Source organism: Athalia rosae, chromosome 4 (genome assembly GCF_917208135.1).
Source record: "Athalia rosae chromosome 4, iyAthRosa1.1, whole genome shotgun sequence".
Lineage (NCBI taxonomy): Eukaryota > Metazoa > Arthropoda > Insecta > Hymenoptera > Athaliidae > Athalia > Athalia rosae.
Window position 1 is genome coordinate 866,546 of NC_064029.1, and position 15,607 is coordinate 882,152.

The following is a 15,607-nucleotide window of genomic DNA, read 5'->3' on the forward strand; positions in this document are numbered from 1 at the left end:
CGATTAATTGCGCAGTTAAACGTTCACCAAAGGTCCCTGGAAGCGGCGGGTCTCGAACTCTGCGGTGGCGGAGGAAGTGTTCCCCAAGGTCAACCCAGCAGCACCGGTTCCGTCGGTTCCGCACCCAGTCCGGCGTCCCCCAGACCGACCCCTCAACCCCGACCTCCGTTGGCAACTACTACGTCGCAACCTTCGCGAACTTTGGACGACGACAGATCTACGGATGGTGAGTGAATTTTACGTACGATCGTTCATGATATATCTCCGCTCCGACGAATGTACATTCGTACGTGGCGCAGGTCAGAATTTTCAACCGAGCCCTCGAAATTCTATGTAATATAGTTCGATTACGACCTGGAAAAATTCCAAGTTTAACGACCTCTTCGCACCCGATTATTAGGCTGACAAAAAAATCAAATAAAGACGGAGGTGCGTATAATAGTAATAAAAAAAAAAAAAAACGGTTCCATTCTCTCTGTCAATCGAACGAACGGTGCAGCGACCGGGCGCAGAGGGTTTACCATAAAATGTAGTGATTCGATCACCGAGGTATTTACAACTCTGTTATTAGTGGAAGTGGCGAGGTTGCCAGGAGTATCTGACGTACACGATGTTAAATTCAGTACTTTCGTGTCGCGGTCGTTGCTGCTGATAAATCATCGCGATCGGGGTCTACGTACCTTCGTCGCACGAATGAAGTAAAGGCCGCGACGTCGCTGATTCTTCTTATTGCCAACGAGTTGGGTACTCGGTATTTCGTTCGATGCGAGGGAACCTCTTCGCGTGTCTCGCTGGCGTGTGTTTTTTATCTGACGAGTAATGGTGTGATCATTTTCAGCGGTCGGTGGCGCCGGCACAGCAGATGATTCGGATGACGGTGAAAGTAGAGCGACGTACGTAGGTCCGAACTGCATCGTGTTCACCAACTACCGAGGGGACGCCGCCTCCGAGGTCGACGAACATTTCCAAAGGGCGCTGGCTCACGACAAACTCAAAGGTGAGCCTCATTTTCTCCGACATTCGGCCTCCGGTTCCGGCGCACGATTCCCTCAGATTAGGGACAAAATGTTTCTCCGATGTAAAAATCGAGGTGATTAGGAGGGATGAAAAAATAAAATAAAATAAAGGATAGAAAGAGAGAAAGGAGCGATAGGTGTAATGGCATCGGACCCCGTATGAGCCCGGGGCGGGGGAGGGGGAGGGGGTGGAGTGTGAATGTTTTGTGGAAATAAACGAAGATAAATCTTAAAACAATTTAGCGGTCGCGTCTTTGGCAAGCTGCACGCCTCGCGAGTAATAAAGTGTGCCATTAGCTCGACATCGCTAACAAGCCCCTCTAACAATTGTTCTTTGGTCGCGGTTCTTGGCGTCGGAGCGAAGCAGATCGCGGAGTGGAGCGGAGCGAAGTGGAGGAGTTGGAACTCTGCAACGGGACGGAGCGAGATAAAGAAGGAGGAAGATTAGGGGAACCTGAAAGACGGAAAGAAAGAAAGAGAGAAAGAGAGAGAGAGGGAGAGAGAGGGAGAGAGGATGAGAGTAAAAAAGGCGAACCGTTGGAGGAAGCCCCAGCGATGCTGTCTGCGTGTCTGATCTCGGCGTTGGTGGTATAAGCGGCGGGGAGAGGAAGGGAGTGAGATGGGACCGCTTTGGCAAGCGATCCTCGTAGGCTATATCGGTGTCGTTTAAGGCCACATATATCCCCGGCTCTACGACGCGACGTACCGCGCAGCTTAGGAATTAGGATCAGTTCACTAGCCTGCTTAGAATTCAAGACACTGCGACCTAATTGTCATGTGGCTGCTGCCGCTGCTGCTGTTGCCGCTGCCTGCTCGCTCGGTGCTCTCGCTGCTCCCTCTTCAGCCCTCCGGTCTTTCCCTCATCGGGAGAGAAGCGGGAGAGGTAAATTAAGAGCTTCGACTCGCGGAGGGCCGAGAGGGTCGTTCAGGGTAGGGGATCGCGCGGGGGCAAATAGGAGACACTTTTAGCCACGGAATGCTCACGGTATCGCTTTAGGGCAGAGGAAATCGGGACGAGGGACGTTCCGAAGAATAGTGAAAAAAATCCACCGGCGCCGATCATCTCGCACATCGTTCGCCTCGAATTTCAGACCCGATGTCGGAGGATTCGATACCGAGCTCGATTTCCGTACGTCTCAACGTCCGTCTGTTTCGCGACGATAATTGAGAGCGTTTAATCTCCGGTGCAACGGGGTCTGCCGCGGCGAGTTGCGACGAAGTAAATTGCAATTTTCAGTTGGACGATCATCGTGTCGCTCTCGCGTGTTCGGGACTCTTCAGTTTTCCGTTAAAAGGCGACGATCCGCGTCCTCCCTGGTATATCAAAACGTTAATGACGTTGAAGCTGTGAAATTGAGCGAGTCGTTCTGGTCGCCGACGTCAAATTAACACTCGAGATCTCTTAGTCATGGTGCGTCGAGATACACGTCAGTTCTACAACGTCGCAATTACTTCACACGATGACGCCGGTCGACGGTCGACGGTCTTCGAGCACGAGATCTTCAAAGCGACGCGTTCGAGTACAAGGGGCGTCTCTACTCGCGAGCCTCGAGTCGGACAAGATCATTCGCTAGTTTTCGGGGGTTAAAATACATCCCGTCCCTACACTCGCCTACATCTACAGACGTTTTGACGAATCGCGCGTATCCCCGATGTGAAAACTCGGGACACCCTGCGCGAAGAACGTCTTCATATAAGATACCCGAACTGGCGACCGGCCAACTCGCATGATCGTGATGTCAGACCGCAGGAAAGTTGAATCGTACGCGTCGGACACCGCAGCGAGTATACGTATAACGGCGGAAGCCTGCCGGAGTCTGATCAAATAAATCGCTCAAACTATCCTCTATTTTTAACCGAGTTTCACCCCAACCGTCGGTCGCGTCGCGACGCGTCGGACACCTTGATAACGCGACCCCGATCTTCGCGGTAGCAACGGCAACGGCAACGGCAACAACGACCGCTCGGTTCACCCACCAACCAACTTGTCCACTCACCGAATACATTTTCCTTTGAGATATACATACGTACTCACGTACGACGTATACGTGTACCTCTCTCTACATACATACATACATACATATATCCGCATAGGTATGTATAAAAAAGTCAGGCCACATTGTTTCCCACGCATGGAATGTCTCGTCGAATACATATATATTTATATATACCGTGCATTTGTATATATACATGTGTATATATATATATACCGTACGAACACGAGAGCGCACGAGTCGCACGTTGGTTTTTTCATTTTATTTTTTCGTTTGTCCGTGAGCGAGCGTATATGTATTGCGTATACTATGGTATCGGTATACGTCGCGTATATGTCCTCGGGTACGCGGCAAGAGTTTCGGGTCGCGAGCGATTGGTTCGCATTTTGGTGTTTTCGTATTTGTTAGGCCGCGGTTCTAACTTTCCCGTTAAATATTGCGATTTGCTTATACGAGCGCGCGGGAATCGAGATAGCGCGGGCCGAGCCGCGCGACCCGTTCGTCCCTTATTTATTAACGCAATTAAAGAAACGGAGTGTCGGCGGACCAACGCGGTCCTCCTGCGAGTCTTCGCCGTGGTTCACTGGGCAGTGCCGACAAACCGACGCCGACGACGCTCCTACGGTCTCCCTATCCAATCCGAGAGACTCCGTCGCTCCGGGACCCGCTGCACCGGCGGCAGTCCCAGATGAATATATGTAAATCTAGCGTCACCCCCTGTTTACATCGATACTTTACCGTGAAACGCGAATCGATTATTTCTCCATAGTTGGGCGTTTGTCAAACCGCCCGTGCCGGTTCCCACAATTTAAGTCCCGCGTTGCCGCGGTGGGATTCCCGTTTCCGGTTCTGCATACTGCGTCTCAGAATTTCGACGAGACACCCTTCGATTGAAGCAATACCCAATTGAAATGGGCGATAACGTTCGTCGTTTCGATAAAGACATCCATTTGTTGATGGTATGCAGATTATGATTCCTGGCGGAACTTGAAATGAACCAGAACGGTGTCCTACGAAGAATAGTTATTTTTCATTGGTAAATCGGATGAAATCCAAGTCACACCCCTTTGGATTCTGTCGATTTTTGAGCATAAAATAAATCATTTTTTTCATTAGGTTTAATATGCTTTTCTTGCGTATTTTGATCTCAAGAATCCGAATCTGAAAGAAAAATTGATCTATCTCCAAAATTGACCGAGTTATCGCCAATTTTCAGCTTTTCGGGGTCAAAAATAAAAAATTGATTTTTTAGTCTATATTAATGTAATTTGAGCTCAGGAATCCGAATCTGAAGGAAAAATTGATCTATCTTGAAAAATGACCGAGTTATCCTCATTTTTTCGCATTTTTCGGCATAAATTTGAGGATATCTCGAAGGGAAAAAATCGTAGCTCAATTTGGACGACGGATTCGTGTTCCTGAGGTCAAAATACATAAGAAAAGTGCCATACGATCAATTTTAAAAAATAAAAATTTTTGGTCAAAATTTGAAAAAATCGTAAGGGGTACCCCTTGGAAAAATCTCAAATTTTGGCCAAAAATTTTTATTTTTAAAAATTGATCGTATGGCACTTTTCTTATGTAGTTTGACCTCAGGAACACGAATCCGTTGTCCAAATTGAGCTACGATTTTTTCCCTTCGAGATATCCTCAAATTTATCCTAAAAAATGCGATAATTCGGCGATAACTCAGTCATTTTCGCAGATAAATTAATTTTTCTTCCAGATTCGGATTCCTGGGCTCAAATTACATTAAGATAGACTAAAAAATCAATTTTTTATTTTTGACCCCAAAAAGCTGAAAATTGGCGATAACTCGGTCAATTTTAGAGATGGATCAATTTTTCTTCCCGATTCGGATTCCTGAGGCCAAAATACGTCAGAAAAGCATAATAAACCCAATTAAAAAAATGATTTATTTTTTGCTTAAAAATCGAAGAAAATCTAAGGTATACCCTATGGGATTTTTTCGATTTTTGGGCCAAAAATCAACATAAAGGTTGGGATACATCCTAACCGGCCTCAGGACTCGATAGATTATTCCCTGTGAAGCACCGAAAAGGATGCGAATAAGAATATGAGGAGGATCGAAAAAAATAAGAACATTGAGAAAGAGAAAAAGAAAGTTAAACAATCGGTCAAGGACTCGGAAGGAGGGAGTCGATCGGCGTGTCCGTCGCGGGCGCATGTAAGACATCGGGGGGCGGCCCCATTTGGTCCTGTTCATCCTGTCGTAGTTCCTTTTCTCGCAGCAAAAGAATTCCCGTGGGACCCTACCACGGTCGGCTTTGCGTACGGCCATTCCTTCTCACCAACGCCTCGATCGCGAATTCAAAATTATCGATCGGTATTCGTTGGCTCTTTTATGTATCGCGTACATATGTGTACATAAGCCGATATATATAGCTACCGTTCATCTAGATAAAACAGCGTGACTAATAAGAATCGATCCCTATGCAGTATCCATCCCGCGTACGGGATTTCTTTTGTTCCGATTCTGCAGCGGATACGATCAGCGAATCTCGATCTCTGCGGATCGCTTGACGATGGCCGCAATAATTCAAAGACCAAATTCGTTATTCTCTTTACAGAAAACACGTCTCCGATGTCGGCGAGAAATTTTCCACCCTCTTTTTGGAACAGTCAACATCCCGGAGATGTGTACGATTACCCAACGGATCCTTGGCACCCTCACTACCCCCAGTACCACCACAGGTAACGAACTTCTTCATCGATTCTTCAGGGATTCTCCCGATGCCGTAACCTCGCCAAAAATGTCGCTAATTTTTTGAAAAATAATCCATTCCGTGTACAGAGCCGTCCACGAGTACCACCACCACAATATGGCGGCAGCAGCTGGATACGGGGGTCTTTTGCTCGGTGGGGCCCGAGGACTGGGCCATCATACCTCGCATCACGCAGCAGCAGCAGCAGCGCATCACGCGCACGCCGCCGCATCGTACAAAGACTGGACGTCGGCAACCCCACCGCAATCCCTGGTGGATCCGTCGGCAGCACCACCCTATCCTCACGGCCCTTACGCACCCCTTCCCGGTAAGCGAATGATCGATAAAATCGACGATAGATGTACCGCAGACCCGGCGATATCGGTACTAAGGTGAAACGGTGCGCGAGGCGAATAAGATAAATCGGACATGTAAATCACGGAGCGTTGAAAAGGCTGACTAAGCACCGCTCGTACCTACCACCGTCGATGTCCTTTGTCCGGTCTGCTCTTGACGAGTGACTTATTGTTACAAGCGTACGCGCGTAAGATTAGTACGACGTCGATTCGACGGAATATTCACCGCGATGCCACGCGGGGTCCGGACTCCGATATGACGGACACTCGGAGGAGTACACCGACGTGTCGACGTGTTGGTACGAGACAATCGTCGGGTGAAGTCTCCTGGTCCTTTCAACGATTGCATCCGCGACGCATCGTAGCGCAGATTAACAATCTTTTATCTCTTCGACAAGAATTCGCGTCGTTCGGTTTCGGAATCGCACGTGCCCGCGACAGGCTGCTGCAGTTGTCTCTTTCGCGTCGTTTAAAGACAACGTAAAACGCTCCGCTGTATAGGTATTATCAAAGGACGACCGTACTGCCCGTACGGTTGCGAGGATATACAGGATGCGCGGCGTATAGCTGCGGCAGCGTATTTCTTGCGAACGCGAGAGGGCGCGGGTAAGAGGAGATTCGCGATGAGGATCTCGTGTCCATCGGATAGCACATTTGCTCGAATCCGCGAAGGTTAGAGGAAGAAGAAAGGATGAGAAAAAGGATGAGAAGAAGAAGGCCCAGGAGAGATCGGCGCGATGAGATGAGTGCTGACTTTTTAGAGTCACTGGATGGCGCGCAGGTGGTACAAGAAAGGCGGCTGCGGCCCTTCAGATCTCCGCAATTAATAAGGGCTTAATGGGATCGCGAACTATAGCCGCTATACTCCGGCTACGGCAGTATAGCTTCCTAACCGTCCAAAAATGCTGGCGGATGCCGTATAGCTGCTACTCTGCCGAAATCATTCTGAACTGGACAAAAACGCCAGCGAGGGGCAACTGTGAAACGGAAAACAACTCTCGTTCGAGTACGGGACCGCGTTGCGGTGCGAGGTGCATTCTCCGGTTCGATGACATATGCGACAAAAAAAAACAAAAGGAATTAACGATAACGTTTATCAGTTACGTAATGGAAAAATGAATGAAACCGCCTAGATATTTTTCATTTCGTTTTCTTGAAGCCAACCGAGACCTGCGACGAAGCATTTCGAATTTCCTCGAAAGCGAGGGCTCGAAAAAGTAAGGAGGAAAAAATAACGGGTAACGATTCGGAGCCTGGTGCACTTGTGATCGCAAGCTCCGGAATAATTGCGAGCTTGCACCACTTTCTCGGTAAAACTGCAGGGGGGCGACGATATGTAACGAGGAGTACGTAGGTACATATATTCACTCGTGTTGCATACGTGCACTCCACGGTGTATGTACATATATGCAGTGTATGTATATACCGGTATGTATACCTGTACCATGTATTTCTTGAGAATAACCACGCCCATCGTGATTCGAAGCCATGCCCACTTGGCCGTATGCCTGCTGCGATTCTCTGAGTCACGTGAACTCTTGTCACACGTTGGTTTCTATGTATGTACGACGGACCACCATCTATGAAGATTTGGTAAAGGGTGTCAAATTTTCATAATTCACATAGTTGGAAGGGAAACTGATTTTTTGGTTTCTTGTAGAATTTCGAAATTGCAACTCGTAATCGTGAAATTGTTCATGTGCACGAATCGCACGTAGCGGAGTGCGGATCATTTCTTTTTTTTTTTTTTTTTTCGCTCAACTTCGCTCTCACAGTTGTCACCGATCATAACGCAGAATGAAAGTTGATTTTATATTCTCAACCGAAGGTAAAATCTTCTCCATCTCGTACTTGTGTGCTCGTATATAGGTGGATTCCGACGAAAGCTCGAAAGCTCGGAGATGGAGAGTTTCGTGGGTCGATACGGTACGCCACCGAGCTTTGGAGGAAATTCCGCCTCCTCCTTTTCTATTTCTGTCCCTCTCCCTTTTCCTTTCAACAGCTACCCGGCGTCTCTCTGGATGTCACTCATTCCACCCTCCCTTTCTCCTAGTCCACCCTTCGCCGTTCCACGCCCTCGTATAGCTATCAAAGACGCTCTTTCTAGATTTGAATCCCTTGCTCGTGCAGACGCTTCATCTCATACCCACTCCTCTCTCTCTCGTCTCTGGTAACGCAAAACCCCAGACTCGTGTTAATCACCGCCTTCCGGTAGAATAATTACAAAATATATACCCGCCAATGAAAGACGGATGCGGTGTTTTTGAAAAAAATTGCTTAATCGGATATCGTATAGGTACTCCGTGTTTGAATCTGTGGACGCAGGGAGAGTTGAGAATTGATTTTGTTCGCTACGCGTATTTCGTACACTCGTCGCGCTGCGTGTACGCTATTCCGCTATACGGATTCTACGAGTCCGCAAGACTCACAATCAAAGGCAATGTTTGAACGAACTGACCAAACGAGTTCTTGAGAAATTCCTTTGCGGAATTCTGACAACGTTCATGCAGTGTATGCCGAGTCGCGTGTGCCGAGCTACCGTACGCATATTATGCACTCGACGATTATACATTGCGACATTTGTAGTTTATACTCGTTGTAGCCTGATTTTGGATAAATTAAAACCGCCATCGGGGCATGAAAATGGTCAACCCGCCGCATACCGTCCGGGAAATGTATTTCGCAAATTTTTTTGATTTCCGACCCGTTCGACGTCCAATCGTTCTCACCGCGGCATCGAGGAAATCAAAAATATCTCTACAATCGCGCAAACTCCGAATACAGCGATCGAATGCCCGAAGATCCTAAAGTCGATCGTTACCTCGCTCATGGATTTCCAACGGTCTTCGAGCTCCTTAGATAATCCTTACGGTCTTTTCTGCGGCGGTTAGCGGACAAATAGTTCCCATTTAGGAAACGCACGCGGTGCAGCGGCTGCACACAGTTATCGCATTATGTGTAAATGTATACTTGTACGACTGTACGGGCGAGTATAATCCGCAGCGCGGAGGCCGGTTGGGAATCGTTGCGCGGTAATCATTTAATTGCGCAAATTAACTCGAGCGGCATAAATTGGCTGCCGTTTAAGCGCGATTAAGAGAAATAAATAGCAATTACCAACTGACACACGGACACGCCGTACGGTAGAGTACGAGGCGTACACCTCACCTATACCTCTACCCGCTACTGTGCCGCGCGTCTAAAGATGGTTCGAGTGAGATTTTCTATTAGTTTCTTTAACTTTACGGGAAACCCATTCATTTTCCGCGAACCACTTCGGGCGACAAATTTCAACTCATTCCGTTAACTAATTCACTAATCGAACGCATTTCCTTATATCCACCGTCGCCATAACGTTTAATAGCCATTTACATCATATGTACGTGCTGCAGGACTTTTAGAAGAAATTGTAGCGAGGAGTTGCAAAATTTATCCTTACTATTTTACTTTGATTTTAGATACCGTGAATTTTGCCCGACTCGTATCGAAGCTCGTATATGTATGTTACATGTATAATATACGTACGGCGGTGAAACGAGTCTCGTTCTAGCAGAAAGAGCGTTTCGTGTTCGGATGCAATAGATCTCGAGATACGAGCTTGTACAGCTACTTCCGTTGCGGATGCTGTTATTTCGCTATCGTATGCGCATAAATTCAGTTCATTGACTTGCCGAGAATTACACTTCTCAGGAAGGTACGATAGTTAGACCAACTGATACCAAACGACAACGCGTTTCTTCCCATAAAATATACCACGTCCATACGTCCCTGCATGTGCGCGATGCTTTTTCCATCTGTACCTGGTACATCCATTATTCCTTCGAGTCGTCAGATCTACCGGAAAAAAAGTACCGGATCTCTTTCAGATTACTCGCGATTCGACGCGGTAAAAAAAAACAAAAAAAAACGGAGAATTAATTTCCAAGACAATCGGAGTGCGGAGAATTTTTTTTATGCTCGCCACGCAGCTCGTTCGAATTCGAATTTTCAGGGTGTCGATTCGAAGACGAGTAAATCGCGCGGGTCACTCCCTAGTCCGAGGTCCGATCCGTTCCCGCGGGTCCGCGGGTTCCCCTTTTCTGGTCGAGGAGATCGATGTAGCGGTTGACCACTCCCCTCGTCCAGAGGGCTGACCAATGGAGAGGACCTCGGAGATCCGTTGACCGTCGGTCGAATGGATTTTCCCTCTTCGTTGCCCGGCGTTGAACGTGAAACACCGTGACGTCAGTACGACGCCATTTTACCGCTCGTGCCGTGATCTGGACCCCGGGCGTCGCGTCCTCGCACAAGTATTCCGTATACTCGGCAATTCTCCGAGGACCGTTTACAATATATATAGAATATACGGTCTCGTACGATTATCCGGAGAACGAGGTCCCGGTCCTCGGGGATCGTATCGTCGGTAGCCATCGCGGAGGGGCGGATTTCAAAATTTACATCGTCCCGCTGCACGCGCCCCGGCTGCGGGGGTGCAGGCGTCTGTAGTTGAATATCCTCTCCACGCGGTTGATTAATTAATAGACGAAAAAAAAAAGAAAATCATCGTCGCGTACACGCACCGAGAATCGTGCGTGCGTACGCACGATGATGGAATTTTAACGAACGGAGCTTTCCAAATATGTGATTCCCGATCGCGATCGATCCGATCCGATGATCATGGCGCCTGGCACGATTCCCACCCGCCTTAGTTTTTTATTTTATATATGGTATATAATAACACATCGATACCCGCGGACGTACCCGCAATGCATCTTCATCTTGTCACGCTACCAAATGAAGTCGATGAAAAAAAAAAGAAACAAATTTATATGCATCTCCGCAGCCCTTCGGCGACGCGCCTAATTAGGACAAGGTATTCCGATGCAAATCTTGACGATACCCATACGCGTATATCTGCCTTAGATATCAACACATGTATCTTGATATAGTTCCTATTTTTTGTCGTCTTTCTTTTTTTTTCTCTCGAATTATATCGCTGGTTGAATCCCTCGAGCGATCCGTCGAATCGTTGGCGGTTTCGCTGCAAAATTTATTCCACCGATTACCTGCGCCGTCGAAGAATCGGCAAATATATTCAATAGACGTGGTTATATACGATGGGGAAGATTTACCGGTTTAATTTCACGTTAATCGTCGCCTATCGATGCGCATGTGAGCTTCGCGAACCTTGGGGAAGAATTATTATGCGCAGGAGTAGCTTATACAGAGCCTAGGTTCCCCCATCGTGGGCGTACGGTATATTGGATTCCGGGGTTACAGGGTCTGACCCCTGCACCGTCGAGGGTCATCGCAATTCCTTTTACATGCGTCCCTTGTCCGTGGGGTGGTTCGCAGGGGGATGAGTCGGTCGGAGGGTGCCGTACCGACGCGCCACTTGTAAACTGATTGTCGGTACAGTACGCTTGCTCTCGATTTAATTTCACTGCGATGCGTTCGATCGTTGTTTTATCCGTCCGAGAATCAATCGTATTATTACGTATCGTTCGCAGCTACTCTATCCTCTTCGGTCCGCTTCGCGTCGGTTGTGTATACGAAACGCGGCAAAGAGCGATGTAAATTAATATATTCAAGGTGTGGATATGAAAGGAACACGATTCAAGATTCTGTAACAGACGAACAAAGGGAATTGCGCGCGTTATCGTCTTTCCATTCGTTGAGAAAAGTTATTCCCTCAAGCTTCGCTTTCATGTATATTTGACTCTTTGTACTTTCGAACCGCATATCTTTCGTTCGCCGTTCGAACAAAGTTATAACTTCGAGGTACGTGTAATATATTTGTTTTTCATGCACTCGTTTTTTTCGAGGGTCCGCACGTTGCTGTACCATCCTCAGTCCTGCAGGATGTAATATTTACGTGAATCGAGATCAAATCTGCGTGGGATATTAATAAAAGTCGTGGCGAAATTCAACCCTTGTTCGATGTACATGGCCCCGTGATAAATGGAGCGAGCCGTTATTGACGAAATATGCAATTAAATTATCGGAGTAATGATCGTGGAACGATCGTGATATTTTGTACGGTCGAACCTGCACCGAATCGTAATTACGAGCTGCGGCGTCTTCCTGCAATTTTGAATAGGGTGTCGCGAACGTCGACCAAACAATATCGCTACTATTTGTCAGGTCATAAAGTCACCCCTGAACGTAATCCACCTCTTTTTCTCCTCCTCTTTTGAACTTTGCAGATCCAAGGGTGCTCCCATTGTGTCCCCACAATCAAGGGTGACTCTATAGGTGTATGCACGAATAAATGTAATCATTAATCGTGCGACGATAATTCTATTTTTCAACGGCGTGTCGTGAATTGCGGAAATTTTCATTCAATCAAACGAACCAACAAATACAATTATAACAAACAAAACAGTGCAGGAGTATGTCATCGATCGGAATAGTTAATTTGAAAATCGTTCAGCCATTTTCACAAGATCACAATTTCTTTTTTTTTTAATGCAAACAGCGCCGAGAGCGTCGATTTAGCTTGCAGTGTAATTTTCCAACCGAGTGAACTCGATGTCCATAAAATGTGATATCGGTCCGCCAATGACGTGTATCACCTGTGATAAAATTCTGTTCGACGACACGTGCGCCAGATGCAAACTGCACGCGCGTGTGCCTCGATCGTCGTATAACAGTTGCAGCCTCTGTGTCGCGAGCAGTTTGTTAAGGCAGATAAAATTTGCCACGTGCCGATCGCACGTGCACCTGAAATATGAATTTAATATCGACGATCGTCGCTGATAATAAAGTGGGCCGATGATCCGCGATTCGAAGGACGCCGCACTCGATCGTCGGTCGAGAAAGAAAAAGGCTCGTCGCATTTACGGGAGATACGCGATGACGAAATCTAATGACAGAAAAAATAAAAAGAACGTCTCCTTGTTTTTCTACGCGGCATTTCAACGTCCAGCGTGTAATACGTATAACGGATTCGATCCCGACGTCAAATGAGAATGGTTTTCTGGTCCGCGACAACTTTCATCCCCTTAAGTACGGTGTATCGGTAAATAACATCGGCATAGCCCGGCAAAAGGTCGCGTTGTACGCTCGTGTCTTTCAGATGGGTATATATATGCAGATAACGCAACGACGCCGCCGTGGTGCCGGGCAACGGGTTAAGATTTTGAGATAAAATGCAGATGATACAGCCAGCGTGCAGCCATGCCGCATGAAGTCCCGTCATGAGAAAGTTTGAGATCTTAACTGGCTCATTCCGTGACATCTTTCGAAGACTCGTCCGTCCGTCCGTTTCGTCCGTTCGTTCGTTCATCGTTCGGGCGTGTCGCCCAGCGGGTGCCGTCGCCAGCTCCGCACCCTCGCATCCGTCAAAAATTTTCCTTTTCTATTTCAGCTCTCGTATATACCTTTGCACCGTTCCACGATACACAATATCACTTCGCGGGTACACAGGAGGTCCGGGAATACCTGTGTGATAATTTACATCAAATATTCAAATCGGGCGCCGCACAGATGGCGTCGTTTTATAGAATGTATCACCTCTGAGTAGGCAGTCTTGAAATTATCAAAAATCAGCGCATCGAAACAAGTGGAACCATTTCACTGTATTCGTATTTTTCGCATCAATTTTTTCAATGGCTTTTCGTTTTTTTCAATATGTTTCAGGCCTGGAATCGCAGGTACAAGACTCTAAGGATCTCTATTGGTTTTAAGGGAAAACTGAAGCTAATGATTCGATCTGCTGGCTCAAACGCGACGCACTTGTATAAATGAAACAATAATAAACCACTAAATCAAAATTAGAAAAACATGTTTTTGAGTCAGAAGACAATATAAGGCGCAGAATTTCCGAAGATGACGTGATATATATAGTAAAATTTGTTTAATATAACGATTAATTGATTAACGCTAAAGTATAGTAAAAATTATTGATTAAAAAAAAGAGAAAGAACAAAAAAACAAACTACGGAAAGACGCTGTTCCGAGGTGCAGTGCTTATAATGGGGTATTGGTGCGACGATATAATTGACTTATATATGAAGAGAAAGAAAAAAACTTAGACCGAAATGAAAAAAAACATTGTTATTATACTGTTGAATAATAATAATATTAATTAATAAATTAGCATTATATTGAAATTGTACATAGTGTTACCTAAATCTCGTAAGGATCTACTATTAATTATTATCATTACGAATTATTATTATTCTTATCATCATCATCATCACTATTATTATTATTATTATTATTATGTGAAATTAGTCTCCGCGCGCGCACTATTACCTTATAGTGACGACTGGCCGGCTGATGCTGAAAAAAATCTCTAGTTCATAGCAAGTAGGATATAGATTTAAAGAAAAAAGAAGAAGAAAATGTCCAAATTTACCAACTAATTATTTATAGGTACACACACGCACAAACGCGTTGTCGAAATACAATAAATAATTTCTATATGCGATTATATATTATATTCATAAAAAATATTTCTATGAAATAAAAATTTATGATTAGCGATGAGACGAGGAGGGAAAAAACAAGCGACACAAAATCAATGAAGATGAATAAAAGGATGATGGAATGCACACCTTATCGATCAATACAAGTGTAAATACTTAATATTACGTACCAAACGTACCATAATATATTTATAGCGAATCGCGAGACGGGAACACACGTGAGTCAAATTCATAATTGGTAATGCAATGAGAAAATTAATAATGTTTGTATACTTATGCGTACACACTGTTCCGTACCTACACCTAATTTTTTTCTCTGGAACAACAATTCCCTCGCATATTGTAAATTTTTTTTTCCTCGAAGTATCGATTGAATATATCGATGCTGCTGATCGGTGAAAAATAATTGCCGCAATAGTTGAAATTGGCCGGAATTACTTAGGTAAAATATGCAATCGACTATCATGTTAGATAAAAACATAACTGCCTAATTCATCCATCTATCATTACCCCATATAAATACCATACCACGTTATCACATATTGTAGGTGTTGAAATAAACCATAATTCGTTATCGCAAAATGTACAATTACTCTGTCTGCATTGGCTGAATTCAGCTCTTACGACGTCACCCCTCGGTAATCGTTTCCATTATCCTACTGTGAGATTTTTTATTCATTGCAGAAAGTTTCATTTTCAATTTACTGTAAACTCATCGGAGTGCGGGAGAAAATACACCGCGGACTCCGTCGCACCGGTGGAGATCTTGGTCTGGAAAATTAGAAGGGACGACAGGAGGAAAATGTACGGCGCAAAAGAAAGAACGGGTAATGAAAAATTTTTCCCTCTTAAAAAAGGTCGGAATACGCGGTTATTATACATCGTGACGCTGATGTGCTCAAGCTGACTTTTATGTATAAAATGCGAGTCGCGATGAGAGTTTAGCTATTCACTCCTTCCGCGCTATATAATGTTGGTTAATTACGCCCGTTCGCGCGTTTTCAGAGAGAAAGCACAAAAATGCCGCCGCTCCAGAGGTACGACGGAGATATTATACCACCTTTAGCAGAGAGGAAAACTCGTTGCTGCACACTGAAAGTTAAT

At 45.7% G+C, this 15,607-nt stretch overlaps 1 protein-coding gene across 1 annotated transcript in view; it reads left to right on the forward strand.

Moving 5' to 3' along the window:
* LOC105687456 (protein vestigial) overlaps positions 1 to 14,640 on the forward strand; it is a 48,553-nt gene extending 33,913 nt beyond the window's left edge. The window contains exons 2-6 of the mRNA XM_012403111.2: positions 16 to 226; positions 839 to 997; positions 5,602 to 5,725; positions 5,826 to 6,064; positions 13,713 to 14,640. Coding sequence (XP_012258534.1) covers positions 16 to 226; positions 839 to 997; positions 5,602 to 5,725; positions 5,826 to 6,064; positions 13,713 to 13,759 — 780 coding nt within the window. The 3' untranslated portion in view covers positions 13,760 to 14,640. The remainder of the gene's footprint in view (positions 1 to 15; positions 227 to 838; positions 998 to 5,601; positions 5,726 to 5,825; positions 6,065 to 13,712) is intronic.
* The last annotated feature ends 967 nt before the right edge of the window (positions 14,641 to 15,607 follow it).